The sequence below is a fragment of the Giraffa tippelskirchi genome, chromosome 6, assembly GCF_054371585.1.
Source record: "Giraffa tippelskirchi isolate mGirTip1 chromosome 6, T2T-mGirTip1v1.2.pri, whole genome shotgun sequence".
In the NCBI taxonomy this organism is placed as follows: Eukaryota; Metazoa; Chordata; class Mammalia; order Artiodactyla; family Giraffidae; genus Giraffa; species Giraffa tippelskirchi.
The window spans coordinates 132,284,829-132,309,625 of NC_137280.1; the positions used below are offsets into that span (position 1 = coordinate 132,284,829).

At 38.5% G+C, this 24,797-nt stretch overlaps 2 protein-coding genes across 6 annotated transcripts in view; one reads left to right on the forward strand and one right to left on the reverse strand.

The window, feature by feature from the left end:
- The window catches only part of LOC145508636 (uncharacterized), a 331,084-nt gene that overhangs the window by 263,772 nt on the left and 42,515 nt on the right, over positions 1 to 24,797 (reverse strand). The window contains exon 1 of one of the 5 annotated variants that reach the window (XR_014055488.1): positions 298 to 618. The exons of 3 other annotated variants lie outside the window; for them this stretch is intronic. The gene's annotated coding sequence lies outside the window, so the exon portion shown is untranslated. Of the gene's footprint in view, positions 1 to 297; positions 1,096 to 24,797 lie in introns of those variants that run through there. One more of the 5 variants, XM_081495653.1, reaches the window with a different exon arrangement.
- Positions 649 to 13,185, forward strand: LOC145508640 (acrosin inhibitor 1-like). Its single transcript, XM_081495662.1, has 6 exons — positions 649 to 1,007; positions 7,921 to 8,178; positions 8,589 to 8,665; positions 9,493 to 9,530; positions 11,095 to 11,201; positions 12,749 to 13,185. The coding sequence occupies exons 3-6, from the start codon at positions 8,599 to 8,601 to the stop codon at positions 12,798 to 12,800; spliced, it is 264 nt and encodes an 87-aa protein (XP_081351788.1). The 5' UTR covers positions 649 to 1,007; positions 7,921 to 8,178; positions 8,589 to 8,598; the 3' UTR covers positions 12,801 to 13,185.

Below are 24,797 nucleotides of genomic sequence, written 5' to 3' on the forward strand. Positions count from 1 at the left end.
TGCTTGCTATATTCACTAGTTTGTTGTAGTTTTCAGATTCCATATACAAGTGCTATCATACAATATTTGACTTTCTCTGTCTGACATTTCATTTAGCATAATACCATCCAAGTCCATCCATGTCCTTGCAAACGGCAACATTATATTCTTTTAATGGCTGAATAATACGCCATTAGGTATATAAACAGGACTGGGGTTCATAGAGACTTCACTGGAAAAGGGAGCACACAAAATTGCACAGGCTCTGGTTCCCAGGACAAAAGTAGTGACTTGACCAGCAGCCTGGCCTGGACCCACCTGCTGGTCTTGGAGAGTCTCCCGGAGAGGCGAGGCGACGGAGAGAGTAGGGAGCTGCAGCTCACCCCGGGAATGGAGATCGTGGCAGCAGGCATTCTTGGGAGCTCCAGCGCTGGTAGGAGCCATCGCAGAATCCTCCCTTCACCTTATTAGTGCCAAGACCTGGCCGCACTCAACAGCCTGCAGGCACCAGTGCTGAGATGCCTCAGGCCAAGCAACTAACTGGATGTGAATACAGTCCCACCCTTCAGCAGACCCGCCGCAGAAAGAACTTCGGAGCCCACAGAAGCCTCTGGACACAGACGCTGTGACTCAGCTCTATTTATCAGCTCTATTTACCAGTGCGCAGGCGCAGTCCCAGAATCCCCTGGGCCCTGACCCTGCCCTCCAGGAAGCCGGCTCGTGCCTCTGGAGCAGCCTCACCCTCCAGGGGCCAGACACCACCACAATCCCATAGCCTGCAGACCGGCCTGCCCACAGAAAGTCAGACCCTGCCCTGAAACCAGCTGGGCCCTGGTCCTGCCCAACTGCAGTTCAACACGAACTTCAGGATATCCCAGACCCCAAGTCCAACTGCGTCAGGAACCAGCCCTCTACTACCAGGCACCGACACTGGCTCTGGGACCCCCGCGTCCTGCAGCCAGACTCGAGGACTCAGCTCTGCCTGCCAATCGTCCAGCATTAACCCCAGGACCAGGCTTCACCCACCAGTAAGCGAGCAACAGTCCCGGAGTCTTTAGGACCCCAAGACAGCACTAGTCCCAGGGCCCTCTTGTGACCCGGCTCCCGCACAAGGCTGGGCCTGGGGCCGGCTCCGCCTACAGACCGCCCACACAGTCAGCTTGCTGCAACAGAAGGCCCACCCCGCCCTCAGAGAGGGAAGCTCTAGAGCACACAGCCTGCGGGATGAGGCGGGTGTGTGCTGCTGGGATGCCTAGGACTGCTCCCGCACAAGGCCAATTCTCCAAGGATAGGAAACCCACAAGATACATAGAGATACACACAAAATGAGCGATTGAGGTAGACCGTTGTGCTTTTGTGGTCCTTTAAATATAAAGAAGTATGAGAAACATGGTTTCAACGCAAGAGTTAGGTTGTTTTGTTGTTTCTTGGTCACTGTGTGCAGCTTATGGGATCTTAGTTCCCTGGCCAGGTATTGATTCCCGCAGGAAAAAAGCCAAGCCCTAACCAATGGACCACCAGGCAGTTCTGGGTTTTCTTTTTTACATCACCCCTTCCCTGGCCCCTAGAAGGTAAACAAAATATACATTTTCTTAACTTTTTCAGTCCAAAGGCTAGTTCCTTTTTTTCATAGAGAAATTTATTTTTATTTGGGATTGTTATCTCTCCCATATTAGTGTATGTGTATATATATATATAAATTTTTTTCCTTCTACTTAAACTTTTTAACCTTTATTTTTCCAGCCTCAATGTCCTCTGTCAGCCAGTGATTCTGAATTTCCACAGATCTCTGTCTTAGCATGTAATTATATATATATATATATATACATACACTACACTCTATTGGTAATGATCTCATCAACAATAGAAGACGTTTCAATTACCACTTATATCCATCAAGATACTCATACATAAAAAAAATTATTTTGCACTCATATATTTTTATCTGTGTCCAGAATTTTTAAACACATATTCACTGACCTATGATATTTGCACTTGGCTGTCTCAACTTCAAAACATCATTTTGAATCTTTAAACTCAGAATGTCAAAACTTAACTAATATCCTTCTCCTGCGCCACTGCAATGTGCTTCACTTACAAGGTTTAAAATTCACTGGGCGGTACAACCACACAGCTGATTACACAAGTCAGAAATTCTGAATCTCCTCGATGCAGCCTCTTGTCCACCTCACCAACAGTGCTGTCTTTCAAAGTCAATTATTATGTCTCTTTACTATCAACCAAATAAGTATAAGATACTATATTCTCTTACTCAAGACTACTGCAATGATTTCCTAAGTATTTTATCTATATCCATCCAGCCATTTTTTTTATTCTACTGCTATAACCAGAGGAATATTTTTTAGGGGTCAATCTTATCATATCTTTTGTAAAGCACTTCTAATGCATCTAGGGTTCACAGCAAGTGACCACAATCCTTATCATAGCCTTCAACTTCTGTATGTTTTGCCCTTCTTTACTGCTCCCCTATACCTTTTATTATGAGTCTTTTTTTTTTTCCTTCTTGTTCTTGACCTTGGCATTTTATTATTTACATGGCATACTGTTACACTTACTGATCCTAGGCAAAGAACCCTACTGACTGCTGAACTCAAATCCATCATGGTGGGCCCATCCATACTAGAAAAGGGCTCTCTGGATGGTTGACTTGTCTCATGAGCTCCATGAAAACTTTCCAAATCTTTCTTACCATTCAGGGTGGTCTAGGATTCCAACCACTCATCCCTCACTCCTTCACCCTGAAGGAGTTTGTGATCTCAAACTCTGACAGCCTTTCTGTCTCTCTCCCCATTTCACCCCTCCCCTCCATCCTATATAGGCATTTCCTCTTGCAAAATTTTTGCACTTTTAATCTGTAAATTGCATCTGTTTCTTGGACTTAGAATGATACAGTATGTAAAGCCTTCCCTTTCTTAGGTCAGGTCAGAGCTGAATCCTGAGTCAGGACTGAGCATACATGAAGTATCAAGAGACACTCTGCCCCAAAGGGGAGAGGATGTGTGCAAGGACAAGGAGCCAGTGAGGATCAGCTGCTGGAGGAAATGGAGCACAACCTCTTCATCGTGTCTAAGTTCAAATCCTTCTTACTGAGAAACACTTTGTAGATGTCCTGGGGAGTTTGTGTTCTTTTCTTTCTTTTTCTTTCTCTGTAACTCATCTTTCTCTGCAGGAAAAGTGTACAGAACTCTATGAAGGTGGACATTTTTGATGGAGCTACATAATAGTATGCCTTTTATTTTTACTCCATTTTGCAGCAGATTCTATAAGTACTCTTCATAATTCAGGCTCTTATGTTCCTAAACCAGGTGAATCCTTCTAGAGAAAACAGGAAGGAATGTAGGATATTCAAGGTCCTAATCAGTTCTAAGATCTTATGACTTCAGGATTTTGATCTCTATCTTCAGTTAATGACAGTTAGTGAAGCATACCTTAATTAGTTTACAAATTGTCTTGAGGAAATTTAATGAACATACTTAGCAGGCAGTTTTCACCAAATGGTGTTAGAAGTATTAAACGTGAGCAGTCAAATAATGAATCTGAAGATATCCCACAGCTTTACTAAAAGAGTAAACCAAAATGAAACAGATTTAAGTGTTTAAATGTAAAAATGAAATTATTTTCTTATTAAAACCTTTTATAAGAGAACACAAAAGAAACTATTACGGATCTACAGTTAAATGAAGAGTTCTTAGAGGTTAAACAAAAACATAATTTATTTTAAAAAACATATCATAAATTGACTTCATTAAATTTAAAAACTCTGCTCTGGGTAAGACCCTGTTACAAAAATGAAAAGCCCAGTGACAGAGCTGGAGGGAAAGGGTGAAAATCAAGTATCTGAAAGAGATTCGTATCCAGAATATAGCCCTCTATAAACTCAACAGTAAGAACACAACCAGCCCTGTGTGTGTGTGTCAATGTGCATGTATTTGAAAGGGAAATAAGCGCATGGAAAAGATGTTCAACATAACTGTCATTAACCATGAGAAAAATGCAAATTAAAGCCACAGTGAGATACCTCTGCATGCCTATTTGATTGGCAAGAATAAACAATACTAGCAGTAGGTAATCCTGTCAAGGATATGGAAGAATTGGTTTATCATGTATTGCCAGGTGCAGTGTATACATACTTCAAAAATCAGCTTGGCAGATTCTTAAAAATTAAGCATACACTTGCCACATGACTCAAGAATTGTACTCCTAGACATTTATCCTGTACAAAGCAAAACTTAGATTTATACAAAATCCTGAGCCTGAATCTTCCTAAAAGCATTTTAAAAATAACATCCCCAAACAGGAAACAACTCAAATGTCCTTCAATGGGAGAACAGATAAATTATGGTACATCTGTACAATACAATACTGCCCAGAGAGGGGAGTTTGGGGGAGGATGGCTACAAGTATATGGACAGTAGCCATTCTGTACTGTTCATCTGAAACTATCACAACACTGTTAACCCACTATACTCCAATATAAAATAAAAAGTTAAAAAAAATTACACAGAAATAAAGAGGAACAGACTAAAGATGTATACACCAATCCAAGTGGACACATTATGATCAGCTGCATTATAATCAGGAGGTAAAAATTCAACCTCAAAATCTTATTTACTTTATGGCTCTATTCATATATCACTATCCAAACTGCAAAATTAGAATGATGAGAAAAGAGGAATGAATGGCAGTGGTTATGGTTGGTGAGAGAGAATCAAGGGGAAGCAAGAGGGAGCTTATTTGTGATGACTGAATTCTACATATTAATCTGTACATGAAACACTTTCCATAGAACTATGCATCAAAGAATTAAGAGTTCATTTATCAAATGTTAAAACCCAAATAAGGTACATAATTCAGTTAACAGTAGTATACCATATCAATTTGCTCGTTTCCTCTGTATTGTGATTATGTAAGACTTTATCACTGAGGAAGATCGGTAAGACAAAATAGAACCTGACTATATTGTTTCTACATCTTTCATGAATCTAAATCTATTTTGACATAAAATTGGTCAAATATAGTACAGAGAAATCAGATTAGTGGTCCCCAAATGCTAGGAGAAGGGGAACAAATTGATTACAAAACAGCAGAAGGGAAATTGGGGGAGTTAAAGAAATATCCTATATTTTTATTGCGGTGGTGCTTACACAATTACAATAAGCTTGTCTAAATTTATAGAACTATACAACTATGAAAGTTGAGTTATACTGTATACAAATTATAAGAAATAATTTCAAAATTCAGTCATCCTTTGTAATAGTTGTATTATCTAAACCCATTTCTGTTCTGTTATCTACCTCTGGTTTAAAAAAGAAAAAAAAAGCAGTTTGTTTTTTTTTTCAATTTAGAACAATAGGATTGATAAGCTCTAGATCTGCTGAATTTCACTGAATAACTTTTAGCGAATGTAACAACCCCGAGTTGTGACTCTATAAATTAAAAAGATATGCAGGCATTTCTGAGTCCCTAAAGGAAAATTATCTCCCAAATGTATTTAAAGTAAAAATGTTATTTTATGGTGTTTTTGGTCTTTTTATAATTAATAATTCAGCTGTTCAATTAGATATTCCTATAACTGAGTGTAAATTGTTCATCAGGCAAATACTATCGTCATTTCTGTTTGAAAGTTCTGGCTTGCTATTAAAGTCATATCTGAAAAAATTTAAGTATAATCTTGAACATAAAATGGTGGCATACTATGTTTAGTAAAATGATTCTTTCATTTAGAATGTTATTTCCTTAAAAGAGACCTGGGCTCGATCCCTGGGTTGGGAAGATCCCCTGGAGAAGGGAAAGGTCACCCACTCCATTTTTCTGGCCTGGACAGTTCCGAGGACTGTATAGTCCATGGGGTCACAAAGAGTTAGACACAACTGAGCGACTTTCACCTTCACTTTCCTTAGAAAAAACTGCAATGTCTTGATGCAGAACAAATATTCTCATAATATTTTAGGTTTTCTTGTCCTGGACAAGTGAGATAAGAGTTGTTCTTGTCCAGACGTTTATACTGATCACAGCCTGAGGGATCTTTTAAAGCATGCTATATGGCACCCAATAACTTGAGTCTCTTCTAGGACAAAAGGCAGACTAGACGACTTCAGTCGTCTTTGAAATACTGGTAAATGGAGACTTTTGTTATTCTCTCTTTAACAGTATAAAGTTTCCAAAAAACAAAAGATCCCCCAAACAAAAAACACTTTGTTCAGTGACCAGGGGAAGTTCACATGTGAGTCTCAGTTGCTGTTTTACATGTGTAGGTTAAACTCAGTAGTTAAACTCTTTCTTGTTATTGCCCAAAGTGCTGGGTTACTTTGCCCACAACATATGGGGCAGTGACACCAGGGAGACTAGAGACTGCTCTTACTTCCTATTTTTCTCTCTTTTAATATCCATATTATGTTAAACACAGAGTATTTTTCTTACCTCTGGTGCAAGTTGAGTAATATGTTCTTTTTTAATCTTTATGGAACTTTTAATTCACACATCTAACATTCCCTTTACTGGCTAGGTAAAAAATGAAACTATTGTAGCCTGCTGTGATTCATAGGCAGTCTCTTCTGCTTTTAATCTCTGCTGATGCACATATATAAAAGGAGAGATCTCGTGTGTGCAACATGAAGACATTTCCATTCTAAACTTCAATTTACTTTTCCTCAAATGTCTTGCCCCAGAAGGACTGGTGTACTGCAGACACCTCTGGTTGTAGTTATGTAAATAATTCAAAGAGATACTGCAAGAGTAATATTCACTGTACTATAATGATAGAGCACTTTCTGCACTCATCAGATTTTGTATTCTCCGATTAAGTTGGAACTGAACACTGCTACACTCAAAGTTTCCTTTCTAAATCCTACGTTTCTCCACAGCTATAAAAGGTAAGTTAGATTAGGGTGGCAAATGTAAGTCTACACCAAACCTGAAGGCAGATTATCTTAATATTTTATCCCTGACATCTAAGAGGCAGGAAGTGTCAGTTCCCTATTTAAAATAAAGAATTTTTGTATTAGAAATTCTAAATATTGTGTCGTGGTTACTCAGTGGTAGTATTTGAATTTGAATTCAAGTCTTTCAACTGCCAGAACTTTTTCTAGAAATCAGTGAAGATTCATTAATTAGGGAGACAATGGCTGGTTAAATATTACCCTACTTCAAAGCCTCCAATGTCACCCACTTACCTTATTTACTATAGAATTTAAGTCATTGCTCCACGTGGACTCAACCTCACTCCAATGAGCCTTCTTTTATTTTCTCTAGTTTTATTGAGATATAGTTGACACAGAACATTGTGTAAGTTGGGGTTCCAAAACTGTCCCAATACTCATCTGGGAGCTTTGCAAACATACCATTGCCCAGACCTCATATATTCAACAACTGATTCACAGTCTTGGTGTTGATAACTAACGCTGATAAAAGGTCTCCATGCATGCATGCCTGCTAAGTCGCTTCAGTCCTGTCCGACTCTGTGCGACCCTATGGACAGCAGCCCACCAGGCTCCTCTGTCCACAGGATTCTCTAGGCAAGAATACTGGAGTGGGTTGCCATTTCCTTCTCCAGCTGATGTCAATTCCTGGTGGGGACTTTGTACTGTAATCCTATAAGACATTCCCACTGGGAGAAACTTGTTAAAAGATACAGGAGAAACTCTCTTCTTTCTGACAACTCTATGTAATAAATCTAGAACTATCTCAACATAAAAAGTTTAAATTTAAACTTTAAGGAGAGTTTAAATTTACAATAAATCTTGAGTCTACAGTGCTCTGTCATGAAATAAAGGCTCTTAGCACATGTTTAATTATAGTTCACAAGACTCTCCTGACTTTGATTCTCTTGTCCTCTCCAACTCAATAGCCTGAAAAGTTTCCACATCTCTTCTCTGTCTTAAGCTCTATCATTTTTTGTATTTCTTTCTCCTCTCCTCATAGTTCTGGGTTCATCAGATAAAATTGTTCCAGACCTCCTATAGAGAGATGATCTGTGTGAGATCTTTGTGAGGAAGAATACAGAAAACCTCAGAGTCTTATCTGCTGGGGACCATCTGTTTCCCCCAACAAGGCTCCTCACCAACGGCCCAATAAAGGAGACTGCTCAGCTGGGGGCAGTGGTTGAGAAGAAAAGGAGATAGAAACAGGCGCAGTCCCTGGAGCTGCTGCCCTTGCTTTCTACCACCTTCTCTGTGTCAGGTAGGTCAGGTGGGGATGGTCAGGAGGCAGCCCTGGTGTGTCACACTGCAGTGAGGACCGCTCCAGGTCAGTCCTTCCTGAAATAACTGTTTCTATTTTCTGAGGAAAAACTGAACTTCTTAAGTGTGTACTTCTTTAAATGCAGCCAGGCTCCTTGTGGCCTGAGCCAAAGGTTGGTGCCTTCTTAAGGAGACAAAGAGGACCTGTCCTGGCATTTCTCGCAAATCTGTACAAGGCCTTGTGTTCACATGTGTGTCATGCTGATTCTGTGGGTTAAGGGAAGAGAGAAGGGAATAGCCCACTATAATTAGGAATCTGTGGGGCTGGAGGGGTTTCTATATCATAAGAAACTTTCATCTAGAAATAGAAATTTGACTCTGTGTTATAAACATGTCAGTTTCCTTCCACAGCCTTGACAAAATGTCTCTCTTCTTATCATGGATCAAAGCTATTTTCATCATTGCCTTGGTATTTCCTCTTTATTCTGGTGAGTGAATTTTCTAGTCCAAGGTGAAATATTTTACATATCTTAGAAAATGTGGGAAACAACTTCTCTAATCTAGGAATGAACGAGGTTGTTTTTTTACTGGGCTTGTAAATCTTAAACTGATAAAGTGAAAAAGGGCATATTACAAATGTCTTTTGAAAAAGGCATCAATGGGTTGCTTTTTCTCATTTCCCGTGTTGGACAAGTAGAGATGGTGTAGAGCGGGTTAGAGTGGGCACTAGAATTTTGCTCTTTCTTTGTCTACAACTATTGAACATGACCTATATTTTTTTCTCTCTGGTGGGCAGATTGTTAAAGGCAAACCTGGGGGGAGAAATGATCTTTTCTAGATCTGGTATTGCTTGATATTCTGATTTTTTTATCACCCTATCTGAATCCCTTATGATACCTTCAAAGAAAGCGGTTTGGAATTCAAAAATACATCACGTTAATTTTCACAGAGTTAGAATAATTGAATAATAAATAACAATAAAATATTTCCAAATTTGGTATTGTTTTATGATTTTTTGTTTTGTTAATGACAGGAAAGTCTTGCTTCATTAGTTGTGGAGTCTCTAATGTTTAATGTGCACACATTTCTGCTACTAACAAATATGGACCTTGTTTACTAAAATTGATTCTTCTCTCCCCCTTCCCTTTCTCCTCCTCTTCCTCCTTTTTCTCCCTCCCCCCTCCTTCTATTTCTTTCTTCTCCTCCTCCTCCCTTTCTCCTCCCTCTCCATCTTCCTTTCCCTCTCCTCCCTTGCCCCTTTCCCCACTCCTCTTTCATTTTTAACTTTCCTTTTTTACCTATGTGTTGGCTGAAGAAATTTATTTTGAACCTGAAACAGATTTCAGATTTCCGGTAAGTTAATACAGATGAGGGTTGAAAAAGATAAGCAATTAACTTTCATATATTATAAATTTTAACAGCAAAATTCATCAAAAATTGTGCATCAGAGAGGTCTTTCCAAAACTAAAAAGACAGTATTACAACCGGAGAAGGAAATGGCAACCCACTCCAGTATTCTTGCCTGGAGAATCCTGTGGACAGAGGAGCCGGGTGCACTGCTGTCCATGGGATCGCATAGAGTTGGACATGACTGAAGTGACTTAGCATGCATGCATGCGTTGGAGAAGGAAGTGGCAACCCACTCCAGTGTTCTTGCCTGGAGAATCCCAGGGACAGAGGAGCCGGGTAGGCTGTCGTCTATGGGGTTGCACAGAGTCGGACACGACTGAAGCAACTTAGCAGCAGCAGCTGTATGACAACAAGGTCAAAAAATAGAAACTTAGCCATACAAAGCTATCTGTCATTATCTAGACAACATAAAAATGTGCATATCCTGTTACACAAACATTTAATTAATGGGCATAAATGTTGCTTCATACAAGCATCTGAGAAAGGTTGAAGGTGTTTAGAGTAGTAGTGTTCATCTTAGCATAAGGAAAAAAGAATCAACCTAAATATATATTTAAGGATGGATAATACAATGAAAATTTCTATAGATCCACATAGTATATTACATATAGGTGAAAAAAAACATATAGCTCTAAATATCTGAGTAAACAGGGTCATACGTTTAAAAAGTAGATGATGTAAGCAGATATACAGTATTTTTTATTATGTCAATTATCAAAACTGTCAACAGTAAACAAACTGCATTTGTATCTTCTGTATATATATGGATAGATAGATAGATAGATATAGGTATACACACACACATACATATACACATGCACAAACACATAGATTTAGTGGGAATTATCAAGAAAGGGAATGAGAAAAAGAACAATCTAATTTCATGATTTCTTCTTGAGTTCAAAAGGGAAGTGAAGATGATGGTCACTAAATTACAAAAACATTTAGCCAGTTTTATGACCTCTTTAAAAAATTATAGCAGTTTTATGAAAACAATATTTTATTTTTAAGTAGGATATGTGTTATTTTATAAGTTCTAGTGTTATAGATAGTAGTTTTTAAAACTAAACATAGGTCGCTTCCCTGGTGACCCAGCGGTAAAGAATCTGTCTGCCAATTCAGGAGACATGGGTTGATCACTGAACAGGGAAGATCCCACATACCACAGAGCAACTAAGCCTATGTGCCATAACTACTGAGCCTGTGCTCTAGAGCCTGGGAACCACAAGTACTGAAGGCCGCATGTCCTAGAGTCCATGCGCTGCAACAAGAGAAGCCCCACAATCAGAAGCCCACGAACTGCAGCTAGAGGAGTCCTCGCTCACCACAACTAGAGAAAGCCCACACAGCAACAAAGACCCAGCGAGGCTAAAAATAAACAAATTATTTTTTTAAAAACCTAAATATATTTCCAGTTTTCATGCATGGCACTTCATATCAAGATTAAACAACTTTTACTCAGACTTTCATCCCCTGATGAATTTTATGTTGTCTCTACATGTAACAGCCAGACTGTAAACTGTATACAGAAGTTTGCACCAGAGAATACGATCCAATCTGTGCAAGTGATGCAAAAACCTACAGCAACGAATGTACTTTCTGCAATGAAAAGATGTAAGTACACAATAGTAAATGTTTGGTCTTCCAAGGTGTGAAGAAATCATCACAAGGTGACGGTAAAATCTGTGTTGCTGATTGTACCAGGGCACAATATATATATAGAAAATAACTGTGAGATCACTGTAAAATATTAGGGGCCACGCTTGTTTCTTTTCCTAAAGTTCTTGTTTCTGAAAGTAATTTTGTGTTTGAGCTATCAATAACTTTGATTGATATCGTGCAAATGTGTAAACAATTAATTTAACTTAATTATGAGTTACTAATGGCAGACTAACAACCAATATAATGTAATTCCAAAGCCCAGATGCAGAATGATAGCTCTCTGTGGTGGCCATGTGATTGATCCTTGTAGACGTCCAGCTGAAGGGAGCATAATTGTTCAAGAACCAAACGGACCACTGAATTCAAATTTATCATAATCAGCCCATTCATGCTAGAAAGGGACTCCTGTCAAGATTAACTATGTCTCAAAAACTCTGTGTGTGTGTTAGTCACTCAGTCGTGTCCGACTCTGCGATCCCATGGACTGTAGCCTTCCAGGTTCCTCTGTCCATGCAATTTTCCAGACAAGAATACTGGAGTGGTTGCCATTCCCTTCTCCAGGGGATCTTTCCGACCAAGGAATCAAACTCGGGTCTCCTACAGTGCAGGCAGATGCTTTACCATCTGAGCCACTATGACAGCCTCCAAATCTTCCCTGGAGAGCAGGGCATTCTAGAGCACCTCTATCTAATCTCCCTTTCTGCCTCCTTCCTCTGAGGGAGTCTGCAGTCAAAGGTTCAGCCAGCCTTTCTACCTCCTGCCTCATTTCCTCTTATGAGGTATTTCCTCTCACAAAATCTTTGCACATTTAATCCCCAAAGAGGCATGTGTTTCTGGAGGACTGCTGAGATAGTCTCCAATCTCTCCTCTCTCAGATCTGGGTGAGTCCCAAACCTGAATCAGGACTGAGCGCCCAGGAAGAGTCAAGTGGCCCCAGGCAGGACAGGACATGTGCCAGGCCCTAGGAGCAAGCAGGGTCCAGTTGCTTCTGCAAGTGGAACACAGCCACTCTATCTTGTTCCATTTTCAAATCCTCCTTATTGAAAAGATTTTTGGAGTTTTTATGTTTAACATCCAAACTCTATTTTCCATGCATATTATTTACATTTCTGTACCACAGAAATGACTCCAATCTGTACAATCTATGGTAGAACTTATAGCATTGAGTGTAATTTTCTCAGTGATACTATATTGGGAGTTTAAAATATTCCTTTTTAAATAAAAATTTATTGTGGAGTAATTTTAGATTTACAGAGAAATTTCAAAGATAGTACCAAGTTTTTGTATCCTTTATCCAGTTTCTTCTAAGATTAACTCCTTATGAAAACCTGGCACACGTCAAAAGTAACAATTAACTTTGTTTTATCAGTATTAACTAATCTACAGAATTTGTTTGGATTTCACCAGTTTTTCCATTAATATCCTTTTTAATTTTTTAAAAGTGTAATGTACTTTATTTCTTCCTTAAAACTCTAATTGCTTCCTCTCTTTCTTTATAGGAATAATGATGCCGATATTTATTTTCAACATTTTGGTGAATGTGAATATTGATGAAGCAGCTCATAATTTGGCTTTCAATGTAATTACATTTTGTGGTGCATTCTACAGGCAATTAGAGTCTTCTCAATCAGAGCTGAACAGGTCAATTCTATGAAACAAGAGCTATTGATAGAATATAGGGCATTCAGAGTCTTTCTAAAAGTAATTTTTTATGATTTCATAGATGACCAGGTCAATTCTATGAAACAAGAGCTATTGATAGAATATAGAGCATTCAGATTCTTTCCAAAATTATTTTTTTATGATTTCAGGATTTTCATTCTTTGTGATCAATTTATTCAATGGTAGTTTGAAAAACTAATGTCACTTGCATGCTTGATAACATAAAAGCTAGTATAATTTAAAATAATAAATATTTCACTCATTAAAATGTTAATAATGGTGTTATCTTTATTAAAACATCCTTTCTTTCAATAAGGGGTTAGGATATGTGCATACATTTGGTAACTATAATCAAATATATTTTCAATATTTTCAAAGATGAAAATTTCAACTATTTCAAAATTATTTGGTATTTACCAAAAGTACAAACTGTTTGGCTCCTTTCTATCCTATTGAATCAAATTCTTGGGACTAGGAAGTTGAATTCTAATAAGCACTTAAGGTTAATGTTATGACCACAAATGTTAAACAATAAGAATCTTAATTAGTTAAATAATTAATTAGAACTTAAATTATATAATTGAATTAATTGAAAAATCTTTTCAAAGATAGCATAGGATTTCTGAAGCTTTGGGAAAAATTTTACATGTTATTTTCTTTCTCTTTCATAAATAAGCCAAAAGGTAGTTGAGTGATATTCAAATGCTAGATGGGACTGCTTTCCTCAACCTAGGCTATCCATTTCTAGTCTAAGTTAGTCTAAGTCTGATGATGGTTTTCCACTACTTTCCATCTCCCACTAACAAGAAGCAGACATTAACTAAGGGGCCCACTGCTCAGTTAAAGCTTTATTATAGTAAAAGAAATGTAGAGATAATGCTATCTTTAATATTTTTTGAGGGAACAGCAAAACTGTTTGCAACAGAGAGGGGACCCTTTCCTTCCTCATGTAAAAGAGTTCCAAACCAAATCACAATTTTATATTTTTAACAAATTATATTTATCCTAGTGGGTGTGAATTAATATTCAGTTGGGGTTGGATTTACATTCCCTTATGATTAACAGGGAATGTTTTTTCATGTGCTTATTGGCCACTTGCATAACTTCTCTAGAGAAATGTCTACTTAAATTCTTTGCCTTTTTAAAAAATTGTTGCTCTTCAGTCACTAAGTCATGTCTGAATCTTTGAGACCCCATGAATTTCAGCATGCTAGGCTTCCCCATCCTTCCCTATCTCCCGGAGTTTGCTCCAATTCATATCCATTGTATCCGTGATCCAACCATCCAACCATCCAACCATCTCATCCTCTGTCACCCCATACTATTCCTGCCCTCAATCCTTCCCAGCATCAGAGTCTTCTCAAATGAGTCAGCTCTTTGTACCAGGTGTCCAAAGTATTGGAGCTTCAGCTTCAGCATCAGCCCTTCCAATGAAAACTCAGAGTTTATTTCCTTTAGGATTGACTGGTTTGATCTCCTTGCTATCCAAGGGACTCGCAAGAGTCTTGTCCAGTACCACATTCGAAAGCATCAGTTCCACAGTGCTCAGCCTTCTTTATGATCCAAATGTACACCCATACATGACTACTGGAAAAACCATAGCTTTGACTATACAGACTTTGTCAGTAAAGTGATATCTCTGCTTCTGAATATGCTGTTTAGGTTTGTCATAGCTTTCCTTCCGAGGAGCAGACGTCTTTTAATTTCATGGCTGTCACCGTCCACAGTGGTGACTGCAATGGACCCCCAAAAAATAAAACCCGTCACTGTTTCTACTTTTTCCCCATCTATTTACCATGAAGTGTTGGAACTGGATGCCATGAGCTTAGTTTTTTTGAATGCTGAGTTTTAAAAGTTAAGTTCTTAAAATTCCTATTTTTGATTTGGTAGAGTTCTTTATATAATATGGTTACTAGGCACTAGTAACCAGCTGAGCTATTTCAAATCCACAAAGATGATGCTGTGAAAGTGCTACACTCATTATGCCAGCAAATTTGGAAAACTCAGCAGTGGCCACAGGACTGGAAAAGATCAGTTTCCATTCCAATCCCAAAGAAAAGCAATGCCAAAGAATGTTCAAATTACCATACAATTGCACTAATTTTACTCGCTAGCAAGATAATTCTTCAAGTTAGGCTTCAGCAGTATGTGAACCGAGAACTTCTAAACATACAAGCTGGATTTAGAAAAGGCAAAGGAACCAGAGATCAAATTGCCAACGTATGATAGATCATAGAAAAAGCAAGAGAATTCCCCCCCCAAAAAAACAACAAATACATTTACTTCTGCTTCATTGATGACACTAAATCCTTTGACTGTGTGGATCACAACCAACTGTGGAATATTCTTAAAGAGATGGGAATACCAGACCACATTAATTGCCTTCTGAGAAACCTGTATGCAGGACAAGAAGCAACAGTTAGAACTGGTCATGGAACAATAGACTGGTTCAAAATTGGGAAAGGAATATGTCAAGGCTATCTTTTGTTACCCTGCGAATTTAATGAATATGCAGAATACATCATATGAAATGCTGGGCCAGATGACTCACAAGCTGGAATCAAGATTGCAGGAAGAAATATCAACAACCTCAGATATGTAGATGGTACTACTTTAATGACAGAAGCTTAAGAGGAACTAAAGAGCCTCTTGATGAACGTGAAAGAGGAGAGTAAGAAAGCTAGCTTAAAACTCAACATTCAAGAAACAAAGATCATGGTATCTGGTCCTATCACTTCATGGCAAATAGATGAGGAAAAACTAGAAACGGTATCAGATTTCATTTTCTTGGGCTCGAAAATCAAATAAGTCAATTCTAAAGGAAATCATGGCTTCCCTCATAGCTCAGTTGATAAAGAATCCACCTGTAATGCAGGAGACCCAGGTTCAATTTCTGGGTTGGGAAGATCTGCTGGAGAAGGGATAGGCTACCCACTCCAGTATTCTTGGGCTTCCCTTGTGGCTCAGCTGGTAAAGAATCCACCTGCAATGCGGAGACCTGGGTTTGATCCCTGGGTTGGGAAGATCCCCTGGAAAAGGGAAAGGCTACCCACTCCAGTATTCTGGCCTAGAGAATTCTATGGACTATGCAGTCCATGGGGTCGCAAAGAATTGGACACGATTGAGCAACTTTCACTTTCAAAGGAAATCAACCCTAAATGTTCATTGGAAGGGCTGATGCTAAAGCTGAAATTCCAATACTTTGGCCACCTGATGCAAAGAGCTGATTCCTTGGGAAAGACTCTGATGCTGGGAAAGATTGAGAGCAAGAAGAGGAGGAGACAACAGATGATGAGAGGGTTGGATGGCACTACTGACTCAATGGACATGAGTTTGAGCAAACTCAGGGAGATAGTGAAGGACAGGAAAGCCTGGTGTGCTGCAGTTTACAGGGTTGCAAAGAGTCAGACATGACTTAGTGACTGAACAACAACACAAAAGGCCCTTATTAGATATACAACTTGCAAATATTTTCTTCCATGTTTGAATTGCCTTTTGAACTTTTTTCACAGCATCCTTTTATGTAAAATATTTCAAAACTTAGTGAACTTCAACTTCTCTTTTTTCTTTTATTGCCTGTGCTTTTTATATTACATATAAGAAATTACTTCCTGATCCTATTTCAGGAAGATTTATTCCTAGGTTTCCTCCTAAGAGTATCACAGTAATAGTACCTGCATTTATACCTCTGATCCTTTTGAGTTAATTTTTGTATATGGTGAGAATTATGGGTAAAAGTTCTACTTTTTCATGTGGTGATCCAGCTGTCACAGGACAATTTGTTGAAAAGAATATTGTTTTGCATTTTAATTTTCTGAGAAAAAAATCAGTCAGAAATCAGGAAAAAGACTTGTCAAAACTCAATTGATTAACCAAGAGTGTAGTATTGGCAAAGAAATACATAAATGCAACAGAATGGAGAGACTAGAAATTGTTGTTTTTCAGTCCTTCAGTCATGTCTGACTCTGTGAGCCCATGGACTGTGCCTTCCGGTCCCTCACTATCTCCCAGAGTTTGCCCAAGTTCATGTTCATTGAGTCAGTGATGCTATCTAACCTTCTCATCCTCTGTTGTCTCCTTCTCCTCTTGACTTCAATATTTCCCAGCATCAGGGTTTTTTCCAATAAATCAGCTCATTGTATTAGGTGGCCAAAGTATTGAAGCTTCAGCTTCAACATTAGACCTTCCAATGAATATTCAGGGTTGATTTCCTTTAGAACTGTCTGGTTTGATCTTGCTGTCGCAGGGACTCTCAGGAGTCTTCTCAGCACCATGGTTCAAAATTCTGCATCAATTCTTCAGCATTCAGCCTTCTTTATGTTCCAATTCTCACAATCATACATGACTACTGGAAAAACCATAGCTTTGACTATAAGGACCTTTCTCAGCAAAATGATGCCTCTGCTTTTTAATACGTTATCTAGGTTTGTCATAGCTTTTCTTCCAAGGAGTGAGCGTCTTTTAATTTTATGCAGCTCAGAAATAGTCCTCCATAAATACAGTTGACTGGTCTTTGCCAAAGAAGCAAAGGCAATGCAATGGGTCAAAGATAGTTTTCTCAACAAACAGTGCTGGAAAAACTGGACATCTACATGCAAAAACATTAATCTAGACACAGACCTTATAACCTTTCAAAAACTGAACTCAAAACGGATCACAGATCTAAGTATAAAATGCAAAACTGTAAAACTTCTAAAAGGTAACATAGGAAAAAACATAAATGACCCTGGGTATGGTGATGGCTTTTTAGATAAAATACCAAAGGCTAGACCCATGAAAGAAATAAAGGACAAACTGGGCTTCATTACAATTAAAAATTCAGTTCTGTGAAAGATAATATCAAGAGAATGAAAACACAAGCCACAGACTTGGAGAAAGATTTGCAAATGATCCATCTGATAAAGGACTGTTATCCAATATATACAAAGAACATTTAAATCTCAATGATAAGAAAGCAAACAACCCTGAAATGGTCATACTACGCAAAACAATCTACACAGTTAGTGTGATCCCTATCAATTACCCATGACTTTTTTCACAGAACTAGAACAAATCATCCAAAAATTTATATGGAACCACAGAAGAAACAGAATTGTCAAAGAAATTCTGAGGAAAAAGACTAAAGATGGAAGCATAACCCTCCCCAACTTCAGACAATACTACAAAGTTAGAGTAATCAAAACAGCATGGTATTGGCACAAATACAGACAGGTAGATCAATAGAACAGACTGGAGAGCTCAGAAGTAAATTCACACATCTACAGTCAATCTATAGCAAAAGAGGCAAAGATAGACAATAAAGAGAAGATAGTCTCTTCACCAGTTGGTGCTGAGAAAGCAGGATGGGCATATGTCAATCAATAAAATTAGAACACTCCCTCATGTCAAATGGAAAAATAAACTCAAAATGCTTTAAAGACTAAATCTAGGACATGGCACCATAAACCTCTTAAAAGAGAGCACAGGCAGAACATTCTATGACATAAGTCATAGCAAAATCCATACGCCCACAAAATGAGAGAAAATATTTGTAAATTATGCAACCAACAAGGGTTTACTTACCAAAATATACAAACAGCATCTATAACTAAATATCAAAAAAACAAACAATCAAAAAGTGGGCATAAGACCTGAATAGACATTTCTGCAAAGCAGGTATACAGATGGGTGACAGGGATATGAAAAAAATGCTCCAAGTCCCTAATTATTAGAGAAAAGCAATTCAAAGCCACTGCTATCATATCATACTGGTCAGAATGACTTTTGTCAAAAAAATTGAAAATAATAAATGCTGAAAAGGGGGTGGAGAGAAGGAACACTCCTATGCTATTGATGGCAGTGTAAACAGGCTGTGCGGAAAACAGTATGGAGGTTCCTTAAAAAACTAAAAATAAAACTACCATATGATCCACAAATCCCACTCTTGGGCATAAATCTGGAAAGCATGAAAATTCTAAGTTGAAAAGATACATACAACTCAATGTTCATAGCAGTACTGTTATAAGAGCCAAGACATGGAAGCAACTAAAGGTCCATCAACAAATGAATGGATATAGAAGATTTTACACATATATACACGTATACAAACAACAGAATACTATTCAGCTATAAAACCCCTTCGAGGATCACTGCCTTGTCGTGCTGAAGGGGTTTGCATAACTCAATGAAGCTATGAGCCATGTCATGTAGGGCCACCCAAGACGGACTGGTCATAGCGGAGAGTTCCGACAAAACGTGATCCACTGGAGGAGGGAATGGCAAACCACCCGAGTATGCTTGCACTAAGAATCCCATGGACTATACAAAAGACAAAAAGATATGACACTGAAGGAAGAGTCTCCCAGGTCTGAAGGTGTCCAATATGATATTGGGGAAGAGCAGAGGAGAACTACTAATAGCCCCAGAAAGAGTGAAGCAGCTGGGCCAAAGCAAAAATGACACTCAGTTGTGGATGTGTCTGGTGATGAAAATAAAATCTGCTGCTGCAAAGAACAGTATTGTATAGGAACCTGAAATGTTAGGTCCATGAATAAAGATAAATTGGACATGGTCAAGCAGGAGACAGTAAGAATAAACATCAACATCTTAGGAATCAGTGAACTAAAATGGACAGGAATGGGCGAATTTAATTCAGGTGACCATTAAATCTACTACTGTGGGCAAGAATCCAATAAAAGAAATGGAGTAATCTTCAAAATCAACAAAGAGTCCAAAATGCAGTACTTGGGTGGAATCTCAAAAACCACAGAATGATCTTGGTTCATTTTCAAGGCAAGTCATTCAACCTCACGGTAATCCAAGTAATCAAATAATCCCTACCACCGATGCCAAAGAAGCTGAAGTTGATCAATTCTATGAAGACCTAGAAGACCTCCTAGAACTAACACCAAAAAAAAAGATGTTCTATTCATCACCAGGGATTGGAATGCAAAAGTAGGAAGTCAAGAGATAACCTGGAGTAACAGGCAAGTTTGCCCTTGGATAACAAAATGAAGCAGGCAAAGGCTAACTGAATTCTGCCAAGAGAATGCATTGGTCATACCAAATACCCTTTCAAAACAACACGAGACATGACTTTACACATGGACATCACCAAATGGCCAATACCAAAATCAAATTGATTACATCCTTTGTAGCTGAAAATGGAGAAGCTGTATACAGTCAGCAAAAACAAGACCTGGAGCTGACTGTAGCTCAGATTATCAGCTTCTCACAGCAAAATTCAGGCTTAAACTAAAAAAAAAGTGGGGAAAATCACTAGGCCAGCCAGGTACAACTTGAATCAAACCCTCTATGAATATGCACTGGAGGTAAAAAATAGATTCAAGGGATTAAAACTTGTAAACAGTGTGCCTAAAGAACTACAGAAGTCCATAATATTGTACAGAGGCAGCGAACAAAACCATTCCAAAGAAAAAGAAAAACAAGAAGGCAAAGTGGTTATCTGAGGAAGCCTAACAAATAGCAAAAGAAAGAAGAAAAGTGGAAAGCAAGGGAGAAAGGGAAAGTTATATTCAACTAAACTAAGATTTCCAAAGAACAGCACAGAGAGACAAGAAGGCATTCTTCAGTGAACAGTGTATAAAACTAGAAAGAAAAAGCAGAAGGGGAAAAACTACAGATATCTTCAGGAAAACTGGAAATATCAAGGGAATATTTCGCCCAAAGATAGGTACAATTAAGGACATAAATGTTAGAGACCTAGTAGATGCTGAAGGAATCAAGAAGAGATGGAAAGAATACACAGAAGAACTGTACAAAAAAGATCCAAATGAACTGGATTACTACGACAATGTGGTCAGCCACTCAGAGCCAGACATTCTGGAGTGCGAAGTCAAGTGGGCCTTAGGAAGCACTGCTGTTAACAAAGCTGTGAAATTCCAGTAGGACTATTGGAAGTGATGAAATTCCAGTAGAACTATTCAAAACCCTAAAGGATGAGGCCATCAGGGTGTTGCATTCAATATGTCAGTAAATCTGGAAGAAGACTCAGCAGTGACCACAGGACTAGAAAAGATCAATCCTCACCCTAATTCCCAAGAAGGTTACTACTAAAGAATGTGCTAACCATCAGACAATTGTACTCATCTCCCATGCTAGTAAGGTCATGCTTAAAATCTTCAGCATTATGTGAACCAAGAATTTCCAGATGTCCAAGCTGGGTTTAGAAAAGGAAGAGGAACCAGAGATCAAATTGCCAACATTCACTGGATTATTGAGAAAGCTAGGGAATTCAAGAAAATTCTACCTCTGCTTTATCAACTATGCTGAAGTCTTTGACTGTGTGGATCATACTAAGCTGTGGAAAGCTCTTAAAGAGATGGGAATACCAAACCATCTTACCTGACTCCTGAGAAACCTGTATGTGGCTCAAGAAGCAACAGTCAGAACACTGTATGGAACAACTGATTGGTTTAAGATCAAGAGTATGACAGTGCTGTCTGCTGTCACCCTGTTTGTTTAATCTATAGGCTGAGCACATCATGAGAAATGCCAGGCTGGATGAGTTACAAACTGGAATCAAGAGGCAGGAGAAACATCAACAACCTCAGATATGCAGATGATACCACTCTAATGGCAGAAAGTGAAGAGGAACTAAAGAGCCTTTTGATGAGGGTGAAGGAAGAGAGTGAAAGAGCCGGCTTAAAACTAAACATTAAAAAACTAAGATCATGGCATCCGGCCCCATTACATCATGGCAAAGAGGGGAGGAAAGGTGGAAGTAGTAACATATTTCCTCTTCTTGTGCTCTAAAATCACTGCAAATGCCTGCTGCAGCCATGAAATCAGAAGACATTTGCATCTTGGCAGGAAAGCTATGACAAACCTAGACAATGTTCTGAAAAGCAGAGAGATTTTTCTGTCAACAAAAGTCCTTACAGTCAAGGCTATGGTCTTCCCAGTGGTCACGTATAGTTGTGAGAGCTGGACCGTAAAGAAGGCAGAGCACTGAAGAATTGATGCCTTCAAACTGTGGTGCTGGAGAAAACTCTTGAGAGTCTCTTGGACAGCAAGGAGAACAAACCAGTCAATCTTAAGAGAAATCAACTCTGAATACTCATCAGAAGGACTGATGCTGAAGCTGAAGCTCCAATATTTTGGTCAACTGATGGATGTGATCAGCTGACTCATTGGAAAAGTCCCTGATGCTGGGAAAGATTGAGGACAGAAGGAAAAGAGGGCATCAGAGGATGAGGTGGCTGGATGGCATCACTGATGCAAAGGACATGAACTTGGGCAAACTTCAGGAAGTGGTGAGGGACAGAGAGGCCTGGCATGCTGCAGTTCATGGGGTTGCAAAGAGTTGGACATGACTGCGCAACTGAACAACAACAACAGCCATAAAGAATAAAATACTGCCACTTTCAGCAACATGGATGGACCTAGGTGTTATCATACTAAGTCAGATGGAGAAATACAAATACTGTATGATATCATTTAAATATGCTATCTAAAAAATAAGGTAAATAAATTTACTTACAATACACAAACAGATTTACCAGTATAGAAATTAAATATAAGGTTATCAAAGGGGAGAGGAGTAGGGAGGAAAAATTAGGAGTATGGGGTTAATAGATGTACATTACCATATATGAAATATAAGCAATAAGAATTTAGTCTATAACACACAGAACTATATTCAATAGCATAAAATAACCTATAATGGAAATAATCTGATATATATATATATGTATATATATCAGAATCACTTTTCTGTACACCAGAAACTAACACAATAGTGTAAATCAACTACTTCCATTAAAAAAATAAAAATCAAACAACCAGATTAAAAAATAAGCCAAAGACCTTAACAAACACCTCACCAAAGAAGAGATATGGGTAGCAAATAACCACATGAAAAGATACTTCAAATCATGTATGTCATCAGAGAAATTCAAATAAAAAAACAATGATATATCATTACACTTCTAATACAATGGCTACAATCTAGAACATTGAGAACAACAAATGTTGGCCAGATGTGGAGCATTTGGAAATGCTCCAAAATTGCTACAACTATTTTGGAAGACAATAATTGTAGTTTCTTACAAAACTCAATTCAGGGGATCTGGAGCACAGGCTCAGTACTTGTGGCACACAAGCTCAACAGCCTCCTGGCATGTAGAATCTTCCCAGAGCAGGGCTTGAACCCATGTCCCCTGCACTGGCAGGTGGACTCTTAACAACTGGACCACCAGGGAAATCCTAGCAATTTTTAAAATTTTCATTCTATAAGATTTTCATATCCTTGCTTACGTTTTTCTTCATGCTGCTGCTGCTGCTGCTGCTAAGTCACTTCAGTCATGTCCGACTCTGTGTGACCCCATAGACGGCAGCCCACCAGGCTCCGCCATCCCTGGGATTCTCCAGGCAAGAATACTGGAGTGGGTTGCCATTTCCCTCTCCAGTGCATGAAAGGAAAAGTGAAAGTGAAGTCGCTCAGTCATATCCGACTCTTGGCGACCCCATGGGCTGCAGCCCACCAGGCTCCTCCGTCCATGGGATTTTCCAGGCAAGAGTACTGGAGTGGGATGCCATTGCCTTCTCCTTTTCTTCATGAAGCTACACCAAATAATTTAGCTACCTAACATTATCTTCACTAGTTAATTAAAAATACTTGTAGCCTGTCATGATTCACAGACCTTATCTCTTGCTCTTAATCTTTGCTGACAAATACATATCAAAGGAATATAAAGAGCTTCTCCGCAACTCCACCTCTAGATTTTAGCTTACTCTTCTCTAAAATGTCCTGCCCCAGAAGGACTGATCTCCCACAGGCATCCCTGATGGTGTCTGTGTACAGAATTCAAAGAGGAAGTACAAACACAATATTCATTTTACTATAGTAAAGAAATATTTTCTGTACTGTTATATGTGAGCTCTTCAACTAAATTAGCATCAAATATTACTAATCTCAAAGTTTCTTTCTAAATATCCTAGACTTCTTCCCTGCAAAAAGTAGCAGGCAGGATTAGGGTGACAAATGACCATTGAACATACAACTTAAGCACAGAGAGTTCAAATGTTTTATCCCCATTTATCACAAACATATAAGATGGATACTATAATCTCATATTTACAATAAGAAAACTGTGGATTATGCAGTTTGAATATTGAGCCCAGGTGACTCAGTGATACATGGGTTTGTACTTGTATCCTTCACCTGCAGTGCTCTTTCTACTGAGTCAGACTGAAGGAGGTGATTAAGAGAAAATACCAATGAAAAAAATCTCTGCATTTAAAAAAAAGGCTACGATATCTCAAAATATCTCGAAAATATCACCAAACATCTCTGATGTAAAATCAAACTTTTACCATAATTTAAGGCATTGCTTCATTCAGTTTTAACTTCACTTCCCACCTTTCACTCTCTCCTGCTTCAAAAAGTAAGTTCCAGACATCTAATGCACAGTGTAGTGGTTACAGTCAACAGTACTCTGTTATAAACTTCATTGCTCTAATTACAAAGAAAAAAAAAGAATTAATTACCATGATAGATGTGTTAGGTAACACTACAGCGGTAATCATAATGAAATATATAAATGATCAAATCAACACATTGTACACCGTACAATGTACACCCTCTAACAATTGATTCACAATTCTGATTGCAAGATGGTTAATGCATTATTTTTACCATTTCCCAGGTAACTGTAGTATGCCAACAGTTTTGAAAATGTTTGAGAGCTTATGCCCTTAATTATCTAATTACCATCCCCAGACTCTTCTTTCCTGCTTGATTCTCTTTACTTTCTTCAACTCACGTGCTTGGAAAGCTTTCACCTCTTTTCTCTATCTTAGGATCTCTAACCCTTCCCCATATTTCTGGGTACATGAGATCAAGTTGTCCCCAAGCCTCCTACCGAGGGAAGATTAATGGAGGGT